At 41.0% G+C, this 24,922-nt stretch overlaps 1 protein-coding gene across 1 annotated transcript in view; it reads left to right on the top strand.

Moving 5' to 3' along the window:
• LOC127437993 (nuclear factor 1 A-type-like) overlaps positions 1-24,922 on the top strand; it is a 190,320-nt gene that overhangs the window by 137,393 nt on the left and 28,005 nt on the right. The window contains exons 8-11 of the mRNA XM_051693197.1: positions 14,661-14,789; positions 21,556-21,734; positions 23,157-23,322; positions 24,630-24,721. Of these exons, the coding sequence (XP_051549157.1) occupies positions 14,661-14,789; positions 21,556-21,734; positions 23,157-23,322; positions 24,630-24,721 (566 nt within the window). The remainder of the gene's footprint in view (positions 1-14,660; positions 14,790-21,555; positions 21,735-23,156; positions 23,323-24,629; positions 24,722-24,922) is intronic.

Here is a 24,922-nt window from a genome sequence, read left to right as displayed (position 1 = left end):
CATTTAAGAATTATGGAGGCCACTGTGCTCTTGGGAACCTTCAATGCAGCCGATTTTTTTTTCTAGCCTTCCCCAGATCTGTGCCACGACACAATCCTGTCTCTGAGCTCTGCAGGCAGTTCCTTTGACCTCATGGCTTGATTTTTGATCTGATATGCATTTTCAGCTGTGAGACCTTATATACACAGGTGTGTGCCTTTCCAAATTATGTCCAATCAATTGAATTTGCCACAGGTGGACTCCAATCAAAGTGTAGAAACATCTCAAAGATTATCCAGAGAAATTGGATCCACCTGAGCTAAATTTCAAGTGTCATAGCAAAGGGTCTGAATACATATGTCAGTGTGATATTTCAGTTTTTTATTTTTAATACATTTTAATAAAGTTTTCAAAGATCTGGTTTTTGCTTTGTCATTATGGGGTATGGCATGTATATTGATATTAATTTTAGCATATTTATCATAAATTTGAAAAAAATGAAGGGGTCTGAATACTTTCTGAATGCACTGTATCTTCGAAATTGACCATTTGTTTGGTTTTGTGAACAACTAATCAAGTAGTCATCTTAAAGAAGCCAAATTAGACTGGTTTAGATCAAACGTGTTTCTGTGGGATATATGAATGCTAAGCGCATCCCTTCATTATTGTCACTAACAGATAATCAACAAAAAAAATGAATAATCAAAAAAATGGCCACCTGTGGATTATGTACAGTATAATAACGGGAACATTGCTCACAGCAAGCAATTTGAAGTTAAACATCAGTTCTTTTAAAGTTTATTGTTGAAACTGTTGAATGTTCCAAAAACGGTACTTTGATGAATGCAGTGCTTTAAAGGGTATGAATTTTGAGACACAAGTTCTCTGAGAACAAAGATTTTTTAGAAGAATATTTCAGCTCTGTTGGTCCTCACAATGCAAGTGAATGGTGGCCAGAACTTAGAATCTTCAAAAATCACATAAAGTCAGTATAAATGTAATCCATAAGACTCCAGTGGTTAAATCCATATATTCTGAAGCAGTATGATAGGTGTGGCTGAGAAACAGATTCATATTTTTCTGTAAATCTCCCCCTTTAACCAGCCCCCGACCAGAAGATGGTGATATGCATGAAGAATGCGAATCGCCAAAAAACAAAAGAAGAATGTAAAAGTGAAATGGAAAGTGGAGATTCATGGTAAAAAAGGACTTAAATATTCATCTGTTTCTCATCCCCACCTATCATATAGCTTCTGAAGATATGGATTTAACCACTGGATTCTTATGGATTACTTTTATGTGACCTTTATGTGATCTTTGGAGATTCAAAGTTCTGGCCACAATTCACTTGTATGGACCTACAGAGCTGAGATACTCTTCTAAAAATCTTCGTTTGTGTTCTGCAGAAAAAAGTAAGTCATTCATCTGGGATGGCATGAGGGTGAGTAAATGAGAGAATTTTCATTTTTGGGTGAAGTATCCTTTTGAAGTACTGCAAAAGAAAAAAGGAATTCTAGAAATTCACTAGGTCAACCTCACTACCTGACTATTAGGCTGTTGGATATACAGGTGCATCTCAATAAATTAGAATGTCGTGGAAAAGTTCATTTATTTCAGTAATTCAACTCAAATTGTGAAACTCATGTATTAAATAAATTCAATGCACACAGACTGAAGTAGTTTAAGTCTTTGGTTCTTTTAATTGTGATGATTTTGGCTCACATTTAACAAAAACCCACCAATTCACTATCTCAAAAAATTAGAATACATCATAAGACCAATAAAAAAAACATTTTTAGTGAATTGTTGGCCTTCTGGAAAGTATGTTCATTTACTGTATATGTACTCAATACTTGGTAGGGGCTCCTTTTGCTTTAATTACTGCCTCAATTTGGTGTGGCATGGAGGTGATCAGTTTGTGGCACTGCCGAGGTGGTATGGAAGCCCAGGTTCCTTTGACAGTGGCCTTCAGCTCATCTGCATTTTTTGGTCTCTTGTTTCTCATTTTCCTCTTGACAATACCCCTTAGATTCTCTATGGGGTTCAGGTCTGGCGAGTTTGCTGGCCAGTCAAGCACACCAACACCATGGTCATTTAACCAACTTTTGGTGCTTTTGGCAGTGTGGGCAGGTGCCAAATCCTGCTGGAAAATGAAATCAGCATCTTTAAAAAAGCTGGTCAGCAGAAGGAAGCATGAAGTGCTCCAAAATTTCTTGGTAAACGGGTGCAGTGACTTTGGTTTTCAAAAAACACAATGGACCAACACCAGCAGATGACATTGCACCCCAAATCATCACAGACTGTGGAAACTTAACACTGGACTTCAAGCAACTTGGGCTATGAGCTTCTCCACCCTTCCTCCAGACTCTAGGACCTTGGTTTCCAAATGAAATACAAAACTTGCTCTCATCTGAAAAGAGGACTTTGGACCACTGGGCAGCAGTCCAGTTCTTCTTCTCCTTAGCCCAGGTAAGACGCCTCTGACATTGTCTGTGGTTCAGGAGTGGCTTAACAAGAGGAATACGACAACTGTAGCCAAATTCCTTGACACGTCTGTGTGTGGTGGCTCTTGATGCCTTGACCCCAGCCTCAGTCCATTCCTTGTGAAGTTCACCCAAATTCTTGAATAGATTTTGCTTGACAATCCTCATAAGGCTGCGGTTCTCTCGGTTGGTTGTGCATCTTTTTCTTCCACACTTTTTCCATCCACTCAACTTTCTGTTAACATGCTTGGATACAGCACTCTGTGAACAGCCAGCTTCTTTGGCAATGAATGTTTCTGGCTTACCCTCCTTGTGAAGGGTGTCAATTATTGACCTGTCAGATCAGCAGTCTTCCCCATGATTGTGTAGCCTAGTGAACCAAACTGAGAGACCATTTTGAAGGCTCAGGAAACCTTTGCAGGTGTTTTGAGTTGATTAGCTGATTGGCATGTCACCATATTCTAATTTTTTGAGATAGTGAATTGGTGGGTTTTTGTTAAATGTGAGCCAAAATCATCACAATTAAAAGAACCAAAGACTTAAACTACTTCAGTCTGTGTGCATTGAATTTATTTAATACACGAGTTTCACAATTTGAGTTGAATTACTGAAATAAATGAACTTTTCCATGACATTCTAATTAATTGAGATGCACCTGTATTAATGTGGAATATGGTGACACAAAAGGAGAATATGGAGGGCTTTTGCTTTACTGATTTCACAGTTTCGAAGTCATCAATCAAGTGTGAGTCTGTTCTGTTGTGTGTTTGCTTGAATGTGAGAAAGAATGTATGAGTAAATGAAGATGGCGAGAGAGTGATATTTGACCTCTGGATCACTTGCCTGTCACCCATTACGGGATCACATTTCCCAGCCAATCAGCAATTTTCATCCATTTTTCAGCCATCATGTTCAGCATCAAAATGACTATGATATCTCAGGCGCTTGTTATGGCTGCCATCTGTTTGATTTGTGTCCCTTTACATGAATTTTCCCTGAAAAGTGGGTTATTTTGCATGTGTGTTTGTGGCCTCTCCTATCTCTGTTCGGTAGCGGAGACCATCGCAATGTGTTTAAAATTAGCCAGCTTTTTGAAAGTATGTCTGCGGCAGCAGCGTGCCTGTCATGGCTCAGGTAGTGGGTGTCAGGTGATAGGCCGGTGTCGGGACCACAAGGGTGACGTCAACCCATCAGCAGATAAAGTGTACCACAGTCACACTCATTTGACACCTCGCCACTTACTCAAAATGCAAAAAATTTAATGATATACAGTAGAATTAAAAGATTTACCTTTAAAGTGATTTTATTTGTAATCGCTAGGCTTTTCGCATATATGTTTGGCTTTTATCCAAAGTGCATTCAAGGTAGACACATTATCAATAAATGTCATGCTTGAATCAAAAATGGTAAAAAGCAATTAAAAGAAAAAACTAGCATGCAAGGGGATGCATTGATATTGATAATGACAAACTTCGTAGACTTCAAATTCTGATGAAATCTGTGGTGCTTTTTGGAAAATTCTGAGTGCACAGTTTCCGTGTGGGCCTAGTATTTACGAATTACTTTGTCAAAAAGAATGAGCAAGATATTGAGCAGTAATTATTTCTATATTTCTATAGTTAAAAGAAAAAAATACCAATGCAAGGGGATGCATAGACATTAGGGCTGTCGATTTAACGCGTTAATTCAGTGTGATTAATTATATAAAAAAATAACGTGTTAAATGCAATTAATCACACATGCTTGGAGTACCACCTGCTATCTCCAGGGGGCAGTAAGCGAAACTCCAGCTCTACAGGCAGCGTGCAGCTTATACAGAGAACAAACATACTTTTACCTACAGCACAATATGAGAACACGCTCTTGGGTTTAAACACAGCGTAATGGAGCGCAATTCCAAATGCAGGGATCTCAAGACATGTTTTTCTAAGTTTCAAACTTTGTTTAACTTGACACAGTGACCTAAAAATGGTATGTTTATGACACGACGCAACTGAGCCATTCCAAAAGCGTTTGTCTGATGCAGGTGTACATTGATGCGTCCTAAATAAAATCCCTAATAATAAATATATTTTGGACAGATTGACGAATTCAGTTGCAAAATGGATTGCTGTGAACTGTAGGCCAATGATAGGCTTATGTTCAATAATATGGAAATAAACAATATATTGGATTCTAAAGCCACTTTTTGCATTGTCTTTTTTTAAAAAAAAAATTTTTATGTTACTCGTGTGCCACAATAATGTAATGCATTTTAATTATCTGTATAAATATTTTTAATTTTATATATATATATACTTTAGATATTATTTATAACTATTTAAATAAAACTATTTATAATTATTTAATCATTATACATTGAATTGTTATTTGAGGGGCTTTCTCAGCAAATATTTATATGTGCGATTAATTGTGATTAATTTGATTAATTAATGGGCATACCATGTAATTAATTGATTAACATTTTTAATCGATTGACAGCTCTAAAGACAAACTTCATAGACTTCAAATTCTGCTAAAATATGTAGCATTTTCTGCAAAATTCTACAGCCACATTTTCCATGTGGGCCTTATAATTATTTGTCAAAAATGATGGCCAAGAAAGCAATAATTACTTCTATATATATTGTACTGTGCAAAAGTTTTAGGCATTTAGGAAAAATGTTGCATAGTGAGGATGTCTTCAAAAATAATGGCATAAATAGTTTTTATTTATCAATTAACGTCATACAAAGTCCAGTAAACTTAAAAAAGCTAAATCAATATTCGGTGTGACCACCTTTGCCTTCAAAACAGCACCAATTATCCTAGGTACACCTGGATACAGTTTTTCTTGGTTGTTGGCAGATAGGATGTTCCAAGCTTCTTGGAGAATTTGCCACAGTTCTTCTAACTATTTCGGCTGTCTCAATTGCTTCTGTCTCTTCTTGTAATCCCAGACTGACTTAATATTCAGTGGGGGGGCTCTGTGGGGACCATGCCATCTTTGCAAAAGAAATGTTTGGGAGTCTAAAATGTGTATTTCCTATTGACAAACTAAAGCCAAAAATATAAATAACCATCTTAAGACAAATGTTTTTGTGACTTTTGCACAGTACTGTATGTAATTAAGAGGGGAAAAAACTTCATTAATTTCAAAATCTGCGAGAATCTGTGGCACTTTCTGCAGATTTTTGCATGTGCAGTTCTTGTGTGGGCCTAATAATTACTTCATCAAAAAGAGGGATCAAGAAAGCAGTAATTATTTCTGTAATTAAAATAAAAAACTAATTAACACGCAAAGGGATGCGTAGATTTTGATAATGACAAATCAGAAATCAGAAGGTGGCACCTAGTAGTTACTTTGTTAAAAAGAATGATCAAGAAAGCATTAATTATTTCTGTTACAGGAAATATAAACATATACTGTACATGTCTATGTTGTAATGAATTTGTGATTTAGACAAAAAGTCATATTGCGATTATTTTGAAAAATATTGCGATTATGATAGACAAAAAAATCTGGTAATGTTTTTTCACATCTTCAACTGCCAAAAGGCTACTGGGGTTTTCACACTTGAGCCCTTAAAAATAACCAAACGGAGAAATTATTTTTCAATTCACCCACAAACAAACAAATATATGAACTGTGAAACAAGGAAAAAACATATTCAAATTGTACCCATCTAACGTGTACCTATTTCTGTCCATTTTGTTATAGTGTCTCAGCCCATTTATGATCATCATTAGTTTTTGAAACCCAGTCAGCTTGAATATTAGGGATGCTCCAATCAGGATTTTAACATCCGATACCAATCTCCAATTTTCTTTTCATCTAATGGTCCAATGCTGATCATTTAACTTTTTATCAGCAGCTCTGTCAAAACTGGTTATATGTAAGCTTTCTGCTCAATGTCACTGTTAACTGAATTTTTGAACTGAACCCTGTTGGTAATACTATAGCTGTTGCCTAGTTTTTGCTGTCAAAAATACTGTTGAGTGGTTGAATAATTAAATAAACACAAAATATTCAATTTTACTATTTACTCTAGGCCTTAAAAACAAGTAGGCTTATACAAACTATGCTCTACTGTATATAAGATAGTCCTAAAGAATGAGGCTTAATGTCAATCTGAAGTTGAACTGATAACCCATTGGTGTAATTAAACTGAAAGTGAAATTGTTGGTTAGTTTGTCACCATTTCATTTAATTATTTTTAGTCATTATTTTATTATATTTCATTTAACAATGCATTATATTATAGTATCTAAATATTTTATGTAGATTTTCGTTTTGTTGGATGTTGGTAATATTAGTTCTGCTTTCATCTGTTGCCGCTGGGAGTGTAATAAGGGCGACACGCTCTCATGAGGTAAACAAATGACATGAGAAAGGAGGAAGAGTACATGTTTCTGGACTCTACAGGTGCTACTAATAATGCTGTTTGCACACGTAAGCAAATGGAAACAAACTCTGAGCACTTCAGTTACTCTAAGCATGAGATGGAGTTGTGGAGCACTGAACTGGTCTGAAAACTCTGTAATAATGTTCTAACTTAATATAGACCGAACAGAGCAGCGCAAATAAACTTTGAAGCGTGCAGACTATTTTTTTATTTAATTAAATTAAACTGATTTAATAATCACACATGGTCATATCGTGATTTCTATTTTATTTCAATTAATTGTGCAGCCCTACCTGTAAATTAGAGTGTGTTGAGGCTAGTTTGGGTAGATTCACTTCCTGCTGCAGACAGGGCAACGCTGATTGATGTGCCGGGAAGAACAGCGTTCGTTACAGAACGAGAGCAATGGAGATCAGAAGAGACGCATTCAATATAGAATTGCCTCCTTGCCCGTCTGGGTCCCGTCAGTTTGTCAGCTGTGTGGAAGGAGAAAGGGAGGGAAGAGGAGAAACGGGCCAGGACCAGTGCCCAGCGTGTAATAATGCCTCGGAAAGAAAAGTGCTGACTACGGTTGGGCTTTGATTTTAACTGACAGAACCTTTTCAAGTGTTCATTACTCACTCCAAGACATCAGGCCCCGTTCACCACAAACACAGACACTTACACACACACAATCAAAGAGAACTGTCCACCATCTCACAGTGTATGTTCTGTTTTCTCTTTGGTTTTCCTTACTGTATGGAACCATCCTGTTCCCCTCAGAACCACATCTTTAGATGTTATCCTTGTGCAACAGAGCACGAACAATGAACCAAGCTTCTGATGGTAGCATGTTTTACAGGGTTTCTAGCCGGTCATATATGGTCATCAGCAGACATGTTTACAAGTATCTTATGCAGAGTTCAAATCAAGTCTCAAATTGTTATGTGCAGTACTTGTCCGGTCATCAATGTCTTTAAAATTTAGGACAGGCTGTTGTCATTGTGTTGTTGTCAGCACTGCTTTGATGATGTTCACACGTCTCTAATTGGTCCATAATTGGTCCAAGTCAAGCCTCAAGTCAATTGCTTACAAGTCTATGTTGAGTCATAAGTCAATTTGTTTTTGTGATTAAAGAGTCTAAAGAGTGTCCATCTCTGGTCATCAGCTGGTTCAAGTTGGCCTAGATGATTGATCATCTGGACTACCAACCTTCAACCTGGTAGACCATCTTGGACTGGCTGGATAGGACTGTACAGCAACAAACTTGCTTGGTTTTTCCAGCAGGGAAGTCACATTTATGTACTGTACACTGTAAAAATGGAAAAATATTCAAGGCAACATTTGGGGTTTCTCAGCTGCCATATCATTTGGGGTTTCTCAGCTGCCACATCAGCGGAACCCCCTGGAGATCCTCCAGGCACCCTTTGAAGGAGCCTCAAATGTCCTATTCCACCCATCAGCCTCAAGATACAGTATATTCCATGAGCCTCATTGTCTTCCCTTATGATGGGGTTATCTGAAGATGGGGTTACTGATAGAACGTCCTGGTTACTTTCGTGACCTCCATTCCCTGATGGAGGGAACGAGACGTTGTGTCGATGTAGTGACACTAGGGGTCACTCTTGGGAGCCCCAAACACCTCTGCTTTTTTGAAAAAAGGCCAATGAGAATTGGCGAGTGGAATTTGCATGCCACTCCCCCAGACATACGGGTATAAAAGGAGCTGATATGCAACCACTCATTCAGGTTTTGTGCTGAGGAGCCGAGACCAGGTTCAGGCCATTTCAGCAGGTAGTTCAGCACGAGGGACACAACGTCTCGTTCCCTCCATCAGGGAACGGAGGTTATGAAAGTAACCAGGACGTTCCCTATCTGTCACTCACTCGACGTTGTGTCGATGTAGTGACACTAGGGGTCCCTATCCAAAAGGGCACAACTAGCTGAACTGTGTTGCATGAACTGGCGGTGTGTGACGGGCAGACTGATGTGTGTCTTGTAGCCAGCATCACATAACCTCCCCCAACGCTCTTATGAGCGTCGTACGGTCCATCAGGAACAAGTCGACTGCCCAACTATAGGGACAGGCTAGCCCAGCCGAGGCCTCTTTTCCCTCTCTTTTCTCCCCAAAAAGAGTGGAATTTGTTAACTGACTGGGAGCCATAAGTGTCTGCGTCGGGGGAAGACACCGCGGAGACCACACCCCAGCCCAAAAAGGGGGGGGGGGGTATTTTCAGTGGAATACATCACATGGTCTTACTGAGTCTTGTCGGAAGTATGTCATGTGGAGAGGTCCCATGGTAGATCCTACCCGAAGGGGGAGGAGTTTCACAGAACATGGCGACTGGGGACAGAGGGGCCTCTGCCCAAGGAAGACGCAGTTTGCCGTCAGGGAAACAATTCTGCGGAAGATATCACCTGGGGTAGCCTTCGGGGAACCAGCACATGTGGAGCACCTACCTCAGTACAGGGGCTCATTAGCACACATACTGGGCCAGTCAGCGAGTTTCTCAGCAAACTCAGCTGCCAGAGGGCTAAGGAGGAAATTCATCCAGGGATCACAGTCCTCTCAAGGGAGGGGAAAGGCGCTATTTGCAAGCAGTACACCTGGCCAGTTGTCCTGGAACTTACCTGCTCGTGCCTGCCAATACACGGGACGAGACAGGCTCAACCCGGTGATTGTAGGACCTGTTGGGTGTTGCCCAGCCCGCTGCTCTGCAGATGTCTGCCAAAGAGGCACCACTGGCTAGGGTTCAGGAGGCCGCCACACTCCTAGTGGAGTGGGCTCGTAACCCCGCAGGGGGTGGCACGTCATGAGCCTGATATGCCATCATGATGGCGTCGATGACCCAGTGGGCGATCCTCTGTTTGGAGACAGCGCTTCCTTTCCGCTGTCCACCAAAGCAAACAAAGAGTTGCTCGGAGATTCTAAGGCTCTGCGTGCGATCCAAATAGATGCGTAAAGCTCGCACCGGACACAGCAATGCCAAGGCTGGGTCTGCCTCTTCCTGGGGCAGCACTTGCAGGTTCACCACCTGATCCCTAAAAGGAGTTGTGGGAACCTTGGGCACATAGCCCAGTCGGGGTCTCAGGATCACGTGAGAGTAACCCGGACCGAACTCCAGGCATGATTCGCTGACAGAGAACGCCTGCAGTTCCCCTACCCTTTTGATGGAAGTGAGCGCAGTCAGGAGGGCAGTCTTCAAAGAGAGTACCTTAAGCTCAGCTGACTCCAAGGGCTCAAAGGGAGCTCCCTGTAGACCCTGAAGGACTATGGAGAGGTCTCATGAGGGGACGAGGCGCGGTCTGGAGGGATTCAACCTCCTAGCGCCTCTCAGGAACCTGATGATCAAGTCGTGCTTCCCCAAATACTTACCATCTACTGCATCGTGATGCGCCGAAATAGCAGCTACATACACCTTCAGGGTGGAGGGGGACAGCCGCCCCTCCAGCCACTCCTACAGGAAGGAAAGCACTGATCCGACTGCGCATCTCTGGGGGTCTTCACGTCGGGAAGAACACCACTTAGCGAACAGACGCCACTTCAAGGCAGAGGGGGAGAAGCCACTGAAATGCGCCGTAGAATCCAGCAGATGAGGTGAATGAACTTCGTGGATGAATTCAGCTTCAATGAATAGAACCGCTTAGCTCTGAAGAGAAAATCTGAATGAGTGGTTGTATACCAGCTCCTTTTATACCCGTATGTCCGGGGGAGTGGCATGCAAATTCCACTCGCCAATTCTCATTGGCCTTTTTTCAAAAAGCAGAGGTGTTTGGGGCTCCCAAGAGTGACCCCTAGTGTCACTACATCAACACAACATCGAGTGAGTGACAGATAGGGAACTGTTGGCAGTCTTTAGAGTTCCTTAGAGTTCTTGCAAGATCTAAGAGAGAACTGAAGGGTCCGTAAAGGATCTCCAGAGGGTTCCGCCATTGTGGCATGTGAGGAACCCCAAAGTTGCCACAAGTGTTTAAAATTTTACAGAGCAACTTGGTTTGTTCCACTTGCATTTAAGTCCACTGGAGATGGATTGCTGCATTGGACACATGCTTGAGAAGATCCTTCTCTCCATGTGGGTAAAATAGATTAATGGATTGTGTGGTTTTCTGTAAGCAACCTCAAAGTCTGACTTTGTTTCACCGTGTTCCTTTGATCCTCTCCAGCAAAAGATTTCATCAAAAGCTTACTTACAGCAAGCTTTGTGTGTCAGAGCTGTAGCGTATACCCATCAGTGATTCAATCTCACTGTCTTTCTCTCTCATACGATATCCCTCGTTATATGATATACAGTGTCCCATTCCATAATCTCTCGTTGGTTCACTCATCACGTCTTCCTCAACTTTGTATCATGGTCTAGGGTGAGTTGTTTGGATGACCTGTTCATGTAATGCACCCAGCTTCACATACATCTAAGTGAGACTGTCCCAATCACTGTGTGTGTAAGTGTTTTGGTCAATGATTAGTCTCAGATTCATCTTTGTCAGTGTGCTCATTGAAATTGATCTTGCAAAGCATCTGCCAGTGATATTAAAGGTTTGAATGTGAAGGGAAAATAAGAGAATAGCTGAATGGGGGATTTTTGTGTTCTGGAGGTGTATGTGAGGGTTTACTTTATGGGTTCAACTTTACTCCAGGGGGCCTGGGTAGCTCAGCGATTTATGCTGACTACCACCCCTGGAGTCGCAAGTTCGAATCCAGGGTGTGCTGAGTGACTCCAGTGTGTGCCAGGTTTCCTAAGCAACCAAATTGGCCCGGTTGCTAGGGAGGGTAGAGTCACAAGGGGTAACCTCCTCATGGTCACAATTAGTGGTTCTCGCTCTCATAAGGGCGCATGGTAAGTTGTGCGTGGATCGCGGAGAGTAGCATGATCCTCCACATGCAGAGTCTATGCGGTGTCATGCATAATGAGCCACATGATAAGATGCATGGATTGACGTCTCAGAAGCGGAGGCAACTGAGACTTGTCCTCTGCCACCCGGATTGAGGTGAGTAACTGCGCCACCACGAGGGAATTGTGCATTCCAAATTGGGAGAAAAGGGGATAAAAATAAAATAAATAAATAAATAAATAAATAAAAATTATTCCATAAGTTAGAAGTTTGACAAAACCTCCTTTTGGAACTTCTGAGTCTGTCCTCAATGATTTATAATTTTATCCACTCTTTTTATCTATCTGTCTATCTATATGTCTTGTATGTCTAAGTGCAAAAAGCTTTCTTTTAGGGCTGGGGTTATAAATGTTCTATAATGATTAGGTTTATATAAAAGAAATAGAAGTCTGTGGTATGTCCTCATTTACTGTAGATAGCTAAGTTAACGTGTGTTTGTGAGTGTGTGATGAATGACTGCTGGAGAGTCAATGCTAAATGTGCCTGATGGCTTCTTCCATAAAATCTTTTATGATATTCATATTAAAGTAGCCAATATTTCTCTCCCCTTTTATTGACCTCTTAGATGACCTAAAGTCAGTTTTATTTGAACACATTACTTCATAATAAACCAGATAAAGGTGTTTTATCCTCTGTCTGGTGGTCAGTGATGCTGGGGAGAAATGCTCTTTCTGTCTGTCTTGTTTTATCTCTCTTTCTTGTGCCAAAAACGGGAAGGAGTCTGCGAGGGCTGGAGAAACCAAGGATGACTTCTGATTATACATACCCAAACATAAACACATTTGACCTCCCAATATCTTAATTTCTAACATCTAAAATGATCTAAAAACAAAAAGCCTTGAAAAAATCAAACCCCTTAAAGAAAACTGCTACACATCACAGTGATTGTGGAATGCCTTGAACTTGGCATGTGGTGCCTGCTCTACTGGAATTCCATTGATGTAACCACACAGGAGATGTGTGGACAGAGAGAGGAGAGTGAAGGCTGCTGGCTAAAACCATTAATACAGCTTTAGCCACAGATGATTGAATTTCTCTGGCTAAAGTAATTTGCTAGCGTCTGGATGAACTTGTTCCTCAGGCGTGGGGTGGGGGAAAGGAAAATAGATGGCTCTTGGGGAGAAATAGGACCTTATATCCTGTCCTAGTGTAGAAGAATGGACTAAATGCTTTGACAGTGCCTCCTAATTGCCCCCTCTATTTGCAGTTCATTCTTATCAATTTGCATTCATAACCTCAAGCAGCAAATTGGCCATGGGTTTCCCTCACGTCTCTCTTTCTTTACCCAAAAGAGAGAGGTAGAGATTGAAATTGAGGCAGTATAGGAACGCTAATGCTGTAGGAGGGAGTTGAACTAACATGACCGAGCATGCACTAGCAGACTTCAGTCATTCTTGGTTAGCTGATGTTAGCCTGTGAATCTGAACTGTTGCTCACATTAACCCCTGCCACAGCAAAGCCGCCTGTCAGACTGTGAATGTGAATCTGTGTGCTTTGCATCCCTAACTCCTTTTCCTGCCATGCCTGTTCACATTTCCCTCTTTCGTTTCTTCACCCCGTCACTGTACGCTCATCTTTAGTCCCTTTAAAACATCATTTAATTCCATTAGCCCATGGGTATGGTACAAAAAGTTACTTTCACAGTCTGCTCATTTAGATATCTTTTTTCTGTTTTTTATTTTTTATTTTGCAGGTGCAATTCTACAATTAACAACTAACCTTACTCCCACAATATTAGAAATACCTCGTCGCCTGTAATCGACCCAAAGATCTCTCATCTATTACTGTTAATTTAGCAGTTTGAGAGAGGAAGAAAAATATTAATTGATGTTTATCCTCTATTGTCTAAGCTTGCTGTATCTTTGTATTGTTTTTGTGATGTCTGATTGGACTCATAAGGCAAAATGCGAACTATTCACTTAGAGAGTTTACATACACAAATTATGCTTTTAAAAAGCCTGTTTTTTTTATCATGGGACAGATCACAAACTATTTACGCAAAAACAAGGTTGACACGCCTCTGTGTTCTGACAGTTTATTCATTGTACGCATGTCTTGTGCGCGTGTCTTTTTACATTTTACGAAAAGCCAATAATTTCAAAATCTCTTTTTTTATAATGGGTTATTTTTGATAGCAGTATAGTCAGTACATTTTTAAAGTCTACATGTGCAGTCATAAACAAGCTACAATCTTTTACAGGTTTTTGCGTAGTCGAGCTACAGTCTTCATTGTCTGTCCAAGTGTACATGACACAATTAATTTAATATTTGATGGAAGAACATTGCCGAGGAAGGTTGAGGAAGTGTTTAATACTCTCTTTCGCACATCACCCCCATCTCTCAGAGCATACACACAACGCTGAGGCCAATTGTGGATCGATTAACGTATATACATATTACATGAAGCCAAGCTGTATTGCATTATCTAGGTCTGTTAGACTGACTTCACAAAAATTAGACTGGTACGATTTCAGTCAGACTAAAGGGTTTACATGACAATTTTATTGGTTAAGGCAAATGATTGGTTTAGTCTGCAAAAGATTTAATGTGGATGTAAATGTACTAGGTGAAATAGTCACCTGAGATTTTATTGACATTAAAAGCAGACTTAACAACCAAGACAAAACTGTTTACCTGTATCTTCAGACATATAAGACGTCTTCATCGAAGACGAAACTACGTATATTGGCGTGACCTTGCATTTTACTAGGATAGATTCGCCATTCCGTCCTGGCTGTTTGCACATACCTACCTCTTACACCTTCTCCAGATTGGCTACGTCCCATGAAGAGTATCCTGTGCCACACCCCGCTGGGCCTTGCAACATTCTCCTTGTTTTGCCCCCCATCAACCCACCCCTCTTGTCCGCTCTCTCTCCTTTGCCCCAGCCTGTGTCTCCATGATCATGCATTATTAAATTGCACTTATCAATCATTCTTGCCAGGGATGCCATCGCCTACCACATTAAAGAAGTTAGAGAAGTCTGGTTTCAGCAGCCCTGTGCCTACGCAGACCTCTTCCCCCAGAACGGCATTCACACACCATCATCGACCTGTCATTACAGGACCCAGAGGTGAGGTCCCTACCCCATACCTCCCAAAGCTGCAACATAACTCACCCCTCCATGCCACCCCCCCCCCCACACCCTTCTTTCCCAAACCCCTAGTTTCAGCTTCAGACGGCACTCCCACAGACCGCCCACAGTTCGTTTACTAACCGCTTTATGCATATTGCAAAGAAAACTGGAAAACACTTTCTCGATCTTGTAAGTGCTAATTTGTTTGGATGGTTTGAAGCAACTTCCTTAACTTCCTCTGTACTGTACTAATATTTTCCATGTGTTTTCTGTACAATCATTTGCAGAGATGTCGCAACATTATTTTTTCCATGTCATTCAATTATAATGGTTTAATGGATCTCATAATGGCACATAATTCAAAACAAACTGTGAGTAATCGTTTTACATTTGAAATGGGATGACACTAAAGACAAGTGTAAACGGGGTCCAAAAACGTTTTGACATTTGTCCACTTCAACCACATTTGGAGGTGGTCGAATGTGGTCGAAAACGCATTGGGCTAGTAGTGTAAACATTCATCCATTCAAATGCATTCGAACAGCAGTGAAGCACTGCCTTCTTACCTGTCAATCAATGAATAATCTAAAACAAGAGTTTTAAAATGTTCCAGCTATGTGCGTCTAGGAAGTAACCGACCAATCGGAAAAATAAAAAAAACGTTGTTGTCAGACACCCTGCCCTCGAAACACAAGTGGTCCAAAAAGACGCATGTTATAAGCAAGTGTAAATGGAGATGTGTGTCGCCTGTCCACTTGTGATTGGATCGTCCAAAACACATCATAATACGAGGAGTAAACAGTCCAAGTGAGTGGTTCTTGGCCAGAGTAAGCTGCTATACAATCTAGACCTTTTGCCATTTAGTCAAAAGTCTGATTACGCAAGACTAGCAAACCCCCACTGTCCCTTTAACCACCATTCCTCCACACCGTGTGCCTATGTCAAAACAGGTCAGATAAGCAGGAAAATTCCTCCTTTGTCTGAGTCGGTCTGTGCATAAAGGCTCTGTCAGAGGCAGTGTGGCTAAAAGCAAGGGAAAGTTATATTTGCAGCTTGTTTAAATTGGACAGTTGTTGACAAATACACCAAGGACATGAGTGTGGTCACTTTATGAGTGCAATCTAAGTATTTCACCCCATCCAGCTGCTTGATTTACATTCGTTTAATGTAAACACTTAACCGGATCTCTGAGTGTGACTTACACACAGGTTAGTTTTCTCCATGAACAAGGCTTTATCAGAGGGTTGCCTGGATCAGGTTATCAGGCTGTATTGTCACTGTCTGAGAATGGTTCTGTCAAAAGATAAGGACAGGTTTTAATCAAATACTCACTCATAACAGCAAACAGACACACAGCTGCTACAGTGCATACTCTTGTCTTCACAGTTATGAGTTACAGTGAGGAAAATAAACTTAGCCTCCCATATGAATTTATGGCCCGTTGGCTGGTTTGTGGTTTTCCATCGTAGATTTGAAGCACATTGTTCTCTTGTCCAGTATTCAATGAGCTCTATGCAGAGGTCAAAGTTTGGTTTATGGAATAGTTATGGAACATTTCAAAGTGTCTGTAATGTTCGAACATTTGCCTGAACAACTTTGACGTAATGCCTTTTGAATGGAATGAATTATGTCAGATAATTTGTTTGAGGAATCCACAGGCTTTGTCTCAAAAGAATCTCTTATTTTTGTAATGTTCTTACTTTACTGCATATATAATATGCCAAAGGGCTTGTTTCCAACAAGAATTACTTTATATTCATTAATACATTGAAGTGGAAACCACACAGCTTAATTTGTGAGGCTATTAGTATTAAATCAAGTTTGGAAGTGGGATTGCTGTCACATTGTGAATATTGTATTTTACGCCCACATGGATGTAAGAAGAAAAATGGACTACGATTTAATATGCATCTGCAGTAAAGGCTAAATCCATTAATCTTTTATTGATTTAAAGTAGCTGAGATTTTCCTCCCTCTCTTTCAAAACGTTAGTCAAACCTGGTGTGGTTTAAGCGGTTAGGTGCGATGGGTAGGGCAGTCTAAAACATTCCCTTCTAAAGCCGTTAAAGAATATTCAAAACCGCCTTAACTCCCTTTTAACTGACCATGCGACTTTGTAACACTTGCTCTCCCTTCCTTTTCAGTTTTATTCAAACACCCTGAAGGTTGAAGTGGGGACCTGTTGCTGATCATGTCAAAAAAATAAAAAGTCTTTACAATTACCTTAGTTATTATTTTGATAATCCACCATTCAAGGAAGGCTGGCAGCAATGGGTCAGCGGGAAAAAAGGTTGCAGAGGAAAAAAGATCAGTGAACCAATACAATTTGCAAAGTGGAACTAATCCCGAGCCTTTTCTATTACGTGCGTAGCCCTCACATGGGTGGTGGCACAATGGCAACAGAGAAGCCACGCTCAGCCAGGTGCTGGAGTCCTTCTGGACTCCTTTTAAGTGCATCGTTATCATTTCCATATTTGCTTTGGAAGATATGTGTCAGCTGGACCCCCTCCGATTAACTCTTGGACCACTCACTACTTCTAAGACTGGCCTGTGCCTCTTCTGGTTCAACTACCATCAGTGATAAGGAGATATTGATGGCAAATGGATACTTTACCTCTCCCTCACAGATGCCTTGAGACATCTACTCCATTGCCATACTTGGGAAACATATTTGCTCTGTTCCTAAACCTAGTGAGCTGCCTACATTGGCTGCATTTTAAAGGCTAGGGTATACTTTGTTTTTCGCATGGTTGAGTGCTCAGTCTGTCAAAGTATACTCTTTTAACCGCAAGTCCACATGGACGTGTTCAACACATGTGCCAATGACGTGCAAAGACGTGCAATCTGTGCTTAGACCGGCACACAGAAAACCGAAGTATACTTTGGCCTTTTAGCATCATCGTTCCATAAGTTAGGCAAGTTAATTATACTGCCTCTTAAAATACCAATTAGAATGGCAAAATTCGAAGATGGTGTGCATGTATCCTTCACGTTGAAGGCAACCCCAATATGCATTGCGACAAAAACAAACAAAAAGACAAGATGGCGGACGAAGTGAGAGAAATGTTGTGCGCTTTTTTTGCACCATGCTGAGTTGCTGCCTATGTAGAGTGTTGAAAATGAGACATTTATTAGGTTCCTTGACGATTAGGATGCTGTCCACATCCGCAGTAATCCATTTTCATTTGAAAACTCTGTTTTCAGTTTACTAATTCTTTGTTTTTCAAAGTATGCAGTGTTTCGAAACAATCCGTTTTCGGTGGAGAAAAAAGCCATTGAAGTGTAGATGAAATCAATGCGTTTTCAAACAAAAACATATTTGTGTGGACGTGGCCTAAGAAGGCAGCTGGCTATGTACGCATTAGGCAGCAATGCAGCTCACTGGGTTTTGGAACAGAGCTATTATTTCCATAGCATCTTGTGAAACCCCATCTCCAAAGAGTGCTTCTTCAAGCTCGTAATGAATTATAGACCACCAACTAGGTTTTCTTTGAGCGTTCCCACAATTTGATGCTCTATGCTCTCAAACGTAGTGGCGTCATGCTCACAAGAAGCCTGCTGGTTAATAAAGCACAAAGACAAATAATTTCTAAGGATCAGACTCCTCTCCTGGGGCTCTCATGCTCTCCTGTTGTCTATAGTTAAGACACTACGAGTCTCAAAGCCTCTATTTTCCTTCTCACGGCTGTGTGTTCTGGTATTAGTCTCATCTCTACCGCTTTTTTAATTCATGAGCTCATGCAAGCCTCTTTCAGCCCATGAATGGGTTTCTCCTCATGCACTACTACGCAGGAGACAGTGTCTCCATTTAGCGCAAATGGGAACATTCCCTCTATGGTGACAATGGAAAAGTCACGTCTCAACAGCCTCGAAAGTGTTGAAGGAATTATGTCGTCGAGCAGCCTTGATGACTTGCAACATGGTCAAACTTTGTTTACTTGCAATTTTCCATCCAAATAACCACCATTAAATGTATAAGTACATGACAAGGGAGCAGGCCATTTAAGTAATTGGCTATCATTCCACAACACTCAGATTCTGTCGGCGAGTGAAGGAAAAAAAGAGTGTTTTTTCCGCCGCACTAATTGACTGGGACCATTTGCATAATTGACACAGAAGGTTTCCTGAACCCTTTCTGGCCACCAAACCTGTAACACGTAGTTTAAAACTAATCTACGGTTTGTTTGACCCTAAAAACCCGACAACTCCTAAATGATTTAAAGATGGAACAGGTAAGAGCCTGCTCTCATGAGGGTGAATGTTTGACGAACGTTTGGAAAATAGTTTTTTTGGCGAGGAGAAACGTCATGCAGCGGTCCAGTCTCAACATGCTGCCTCCAGATAGATGCGGTGATGCCAATTGGATCCACTTCTTACAATAACTAACCAGAAACCATATGCTGCTGAAGTGTTTCATTAAGTCAGCTCTTGGATTATGAATAGCACCCATAAATTTCATGGAAAAGACCATTTTATGCCTGTCTCTGGACCAGTGAGTTTCCAAGTTCTGCTTTGGTTACATGGTTTGAAATCTGTGAGACATGGGCTGATTTTCTCAGACTAGCATTTAAGTATTTTGTGACACTTTTGGACACTTAAGGTTAGGTTAGGTTAGGTTAGGTTAGGTTTGGCATGAGATACACATTATCAAGCCAAATTGCATCTGCAAACAATAATGCCACAGCTTTTTTGTTTCAGAAATTAACTTTCCTTAGCTATTTATATTTATATTTTAAAAGTTACTTTTAACTATTGGTCTTGAGGTGATTTTTAGTGGATGCATGAAGTCAGTTCACCCTAAATTCACACAGGTGTCCTGGCAGAGTAACCACAGGTGTAGTTTGACAACCAGAAAGTGTCAGAATAACTTTTGTCTTAATTTTGAAGAATATATTTATTGGTCCAATGGAAATTCAATCTAAAAAAAAATAGAGGTACAAAAATTTCAGATGTTTTAGTATATAAAAGTGCTTTAATCCCCACCCTAATAAGACATTTTCAGAAATTAATTTCAGGCCCTGTGTCTTTGTGAGCATATGTGATTGCACGTTTTTCGTATGTGCTCCTCCGTGGGTAGGATTCACAATTACGTGTGTGTGTTCCACTCAAATCCTGACTCAGCCTTGGAAAGGGTGTGTCTCAGTGGGGGTCAGTTGCTGCGGCAGAGCCTCGGTACACACAGATAATCAAATAGACGAGCGACAGTAAAGAATCCTTGTGCTCACATCTGCTTATTTGCACTACCACAGCCCGTCTCGTAAAAGTTCGCATTCCACCCTTAACAAAAAGATCTGGGACTTGAAAAGACGCATCGGGAAGGGGACATCGGAGAACGACACCAAAAGAATGGCAGGAGAGAGTAATCCATTCCATTATTACTGTAAATACAATGGCTACATCGTAGCCCCAGCGTCCAGAGTTTCCAGTCACCCTCTATTGACAGAGCCATAAATCAAGGGCCAGGCTAAGTGAATTACTGCAGCAGGGGGGCTGTGGTTTTAACAATGTTTATGTAGTATCAGCTTACCATCTCTACTGAAAGGAAGTGAGAGAGAGAGAGCGAGAGAGATTGGAGAGGGTGAGAGCGGAGTCTTATTAACTCCACTGTGATACATCACTGGCTTAAAGACCCTGCGCTGCTGCACATCCCAGGCATTATACTAATAACCAATAACCGAATATTAACTCTATTAAGAGCCGCCTAATTAGATTGTGCCGGTTACAATTAAATACTTGATAAGGTTCGATCCATTAAAGGACTGTCAGTCTTAGGGCCATCCGAAAGCCTGCCAGCAAGGTGCGCAAGAGCAAAGGAGCCAATACATCACCCTCTGCCGTGAGACAGTAGTGATTTTTATTAGTTGTATCGGTCGTAGCAACATTGGAATAAAAGAAAAAACAGAATGAGGAATTGGCAAAAGTGTATGTGCTCATTTCGTCTATGAGGAGCGTGGACTCTGCTAGTGGTGCCACATGAAGCTCTCTTTGTCAGTACTCCTACGAGTTTAATCGGACATGTGGATTTTTGAAGTGTTGTTGACTGAACAGCTGGTTGTTTCAGTGGCTTCCCATTGTTTGAGCAGGTGCATGCATTGTGTGCATGCATGCCAGCTGTCATAGACTTTAGTCAGAGTAGACGCCTTATTTAATATGACGTGAATGAAAACTAAGCTGCGAGGGATATAAGTAGTCCATATGTCTCAAGCGCTATATTCCAAGTCTTCTGAGCCCATACAGTAGCTTTGCATGAGAAACAGGCCAAAGTTAAGTCATTTTTCACAAAAGAAATCTTTTCCTCCACCATAGCTCCCTAATCTATTTCGTTCATACTCAGACTTGGTGCATTAAGGTGATGCCATAATTCTATTGCCCCCTTAAGTACTGAGGTTTGTTACCATCACAGTAATGCAAGAACGCATGTGAAGCATGTTCAGTGGGAATAAGCATTGGCAGTGTTTGGCCAAGCGTTCGCTTCTGCGTACATTTCCTTGCATAAAGTATGTTTCTGGCCTTAAAGTGCAAGATTTTCAGTGAACCACATGATAGAGTGTTTGTGAATATTTTGAACCAATCAGCCCACCCTAAATCTCCACCTCCCCATCTGCATTAGCAATCCGACCAAGCACAAACCCACCAAGCACAATGTCCACATCATGTCTTTATGGACCCCAGTGCCCCTCTCCTCCACCCTTCCCTTCCCCTTCCCTTTTTCCCCTCCTTTGTACTTTCTAACTGAACTCATATCTCTCACTTTCTCTTTCCAGCAAGTCCTCACGCCACACCATCAAGTCTTCATTTCCCGACGTCGCCAATCATCCAGCAGCCCGGCTCGTACTTCTCCCACCACGCCATTCGCTACCACCCCCAGGAGACGCTCAAGGAGTTTGTCCAACTTGTCTGCCCTGACAGTGGTCAGCAAGCTGGACAGGTGGGCTTCCTTAATGTAAGAATGACCATTTTTGTACATACACACATGCCTTTACTTCCATTTTATGTATTATACCCAACCTAGGCCCATACAAAGCCCTCACTTGCTGTATTATTGTAGTTTTTGTTTGTTTGCTTGTTCATAGTGATTTGATGTAGTTCTTCATGAGTTTATGTAATGTCTATGCACATGACATAGGATGTATAAGAAGACTGTGTAAGCTAAACATAGTCTTTGCAAGCATGTGAATGCTAAGCTTGCATTGTTTTCCAAAATTCATCAGACCGTAATTTAGTAAACAGCGCAAAAATGTAAACTCGCGTGGTCTTCGACAGTCAGTTTTCTCGTTCAGTTCTTGCTGAGCAAGTTGGTCAAAGTTAGTTAAACTGTGGACTGTAGCTGTAGCTACCTGAACAACAACAGATTGGTTTTAATGTCTCAGACCATTGAGGGTAGCTCTACCATCCCCTTGAGTACTGAGATACAAAAACAAAAGCACAAGAACGGGGCAGCGAACTTGCTATGTGGTGGCCAAGCATTTGCGTTTGCATTTTAAACACCCATGTCAAGTTAAAAAAGCATCTCAAGACAACTGCGTTCTGTTATATTGCGCTGTGTCTAGCTTTTTTTCCACATTCGGTCTAAACAGCCCCTTAGAGTTACTGTTTGTCTAGATGTTGAATTGAAACATAGCATCTGAATCTGAATTCAGATTTTTAGGCAACACTTTTTGTTTACACATTTCATCTGAACACAAACACACACGCATAAAGCAGTGCTGTAAAAAATACTCTGAGCTAGCCATAATTAAAAACGAATGAATGGATTTCCTCCTGTGTTTGTGCTTGCTTTTTATTAGCCTCAAACCCACTGTATTTGATTGCATATTAACAATTTGTACATGAGCAGCACATAAATTACTTCAATAGGAATTGCAAAATTCTTATGTGCATTTATAGTGTTTTTTTACATTGCATTATACATTGAGTGCATTTACATGCACGATCTTACACTGATTATGCTTAATAAGCTAACAATGTGTAAGGTCAGGTAAACGATTTAAGCAAAAAACAACATGACCTGACTCTAGGCTACGGACATACCCATATGTCTCTGATGGCTGGGGAAGAGAGCGTGCTGTTTGGGTCATAGATTATGAACAGTGAAATGCGCAGAGCAGCAGAATTTTTTATGACTTGGAGCAACGAAAAAATGCTGAGCACCATCTCTCTGGTTCTTCTGATGTGCACATGTGTGTTTACAACAGCAGTTGTGTGTGTGTGTGCGTGATATGTTTATAGTTGTTGCTCGGCCTGCTGGTCATACATGTCTGTACATAGGGAGGTGCATATGTACTTTTGGGGCTTGGAAGTTGAAACTTAGGATGTGATATGCATTTTCATGTTTTTTGTTTCCTTTCACTTGCACTCTATCCAGCCCAATGGGAGCAGTCAAGGGAAGGTGCACAACCCGTTCCTTCCCACCCCTATGCTGCCCCCTCCTCCGCCTCCCCCCATGGCGCGACCCGTGCCACTGCCCGTGCCAGACTCCAAACCTCCTTCCACCTCCACCGAGGGAGGGGGCAACTCCCCTACTTCGCCAAGTGAGTATTCAACCTCAGTTATGGCCTGTCACCTAGCTTGCTTCACACACACTCATACACACATTTTTTTTCAGCCTGATCTCATGAAATTTGACATGAAAATGGCAACATTTTTGCAAACCAAAATTATGTGCTTCATTACCCATTTGGCTGAAGTTTACCAGTGAAATGTCCATTGGGGGAGCCAAAAGCAAGTGAAATGGTGTCGTAATCAGACTTTTAAGGTGAATATTTAATGAGTAAAATGTACCTCCCTAACCTAAATCTTCAACTTAAACCTAACTAATAGTGTTTAAAAAAAAATTAAATGAGAGGTAAACAAAACAGACATCCTGACCGTAAGCCAACTCCTAAACCAACTGCTAAACCTAACCGATAGTGATTTAAAAGCAAATTCGACATTAAAAGCACATTTACTAATGCAACCATATAATTTTGTGTTTCGAGCGTTCTTATCTGGTCTCGAGGCTCAGTATCCGAGTCCAAAGTCCAACACTCTATGAGGTGAGCTGTTGTGCAAGCTAATCACTTTGGAATAAGTGTGTCTGTAATACAAGCCTCAAAATGTATTGTTTTTCAAATGATGCATTACAGTAAAAGTGTTTTGATATCATAACATAGCAGGGTGTGACAAATAGAGCGAAAAAGAAGTGTTTTTAAAGTCAAAAACAGCCATAGGACCCGTAATTTGTGTGAAAGTGAATTAAACGCACAGTTGTTGTAGTGCCTCTAGTGTTCATTTCGCCGTAAAATTGCAGCAAAATGTAGCAAGCGGCACGTAAAACTCAGAAATGTAGTTATAGTAACATTCATTCTGTGAGACAAGGTTGTTTGTTTTTCGACCATGGTGGGGACATTCCAATTACTTTTATCGTTTTTAAATGAACTACATATATTTTCTATCCCCTGACCTTTCCCTTTAAATCTAACCCTCACAGAAACCTTTTTGCAGTTTTAAATTTTAATTAAGACATTATTTACTATGTTTCCTCAAGGGGGCCGTTGACTGGTCCCCACCATGTAGGTGATTTCAGGTTTTACTATCCTGTACTAGAATGTTGGCAAAACATGACCCACACACACACTCTCAATACTGATCCTGTATTACATGTAGAGCCTGAACATAAAGTGTCTCGGGTTTCCTAAGTGAGTGTAAGTTTATCTAGAGTGTTTATCGTAATGAATATAATATCTCATCAACCATGCACTGTCCGTATCAAACCTCAGCTTACAAGCCGTCCTCTCAACAGCTGTACTGCAATATTGATATTCGTCTTGTGTGTGTTTGCATGTCATTCTCACCACAGCCTATTCCACACCGAGCACGTCTCCCGCTCAGCGCTTTGTCAGCGTGGGCCCCAGAGACCCCAGCTTTGTAAATATCCCTCAGCAGCCTCAGGTGAGTACACACACACACCCACAGATCCACCCAAATCCATCAAGAGTCCTTGTTGTCTGTCATAATAGGCTTTGAGCAGTGACAACTCTGAGCAAATCACTCTCTCTCTCTCTCTCTCTCTCTCTCTCTCTCTCTCTCTCAATGTGAGTGCTCATAGCTGATTTATTACACATGTAATTAGCATGTTCTGACTCAGATTCC

The sequence above is a fragment of the Myxocyprinus asiaticus genome, chromosome 49, assembly GCF_019703515.2.
Source record: "Myxocyprinus asiaticus isolate MX2 ecotype Aquarium Trade chromosome 49, UBuf_Myxa_2, whole genome shotgun sequence".
NCBI classification, from domain to species: Eukaryota; Metazoa; Chordata; class Actinopteri; order Cypriniformes; family Catostomidae; genus Myxocyprinus; species Myxocyprinus asiaticus.
The sequence above is the reverse complement of the archived record's forward strand: the minus strand, read 5'-3'. Positions and strand labels throughout refer to the sequence as shown.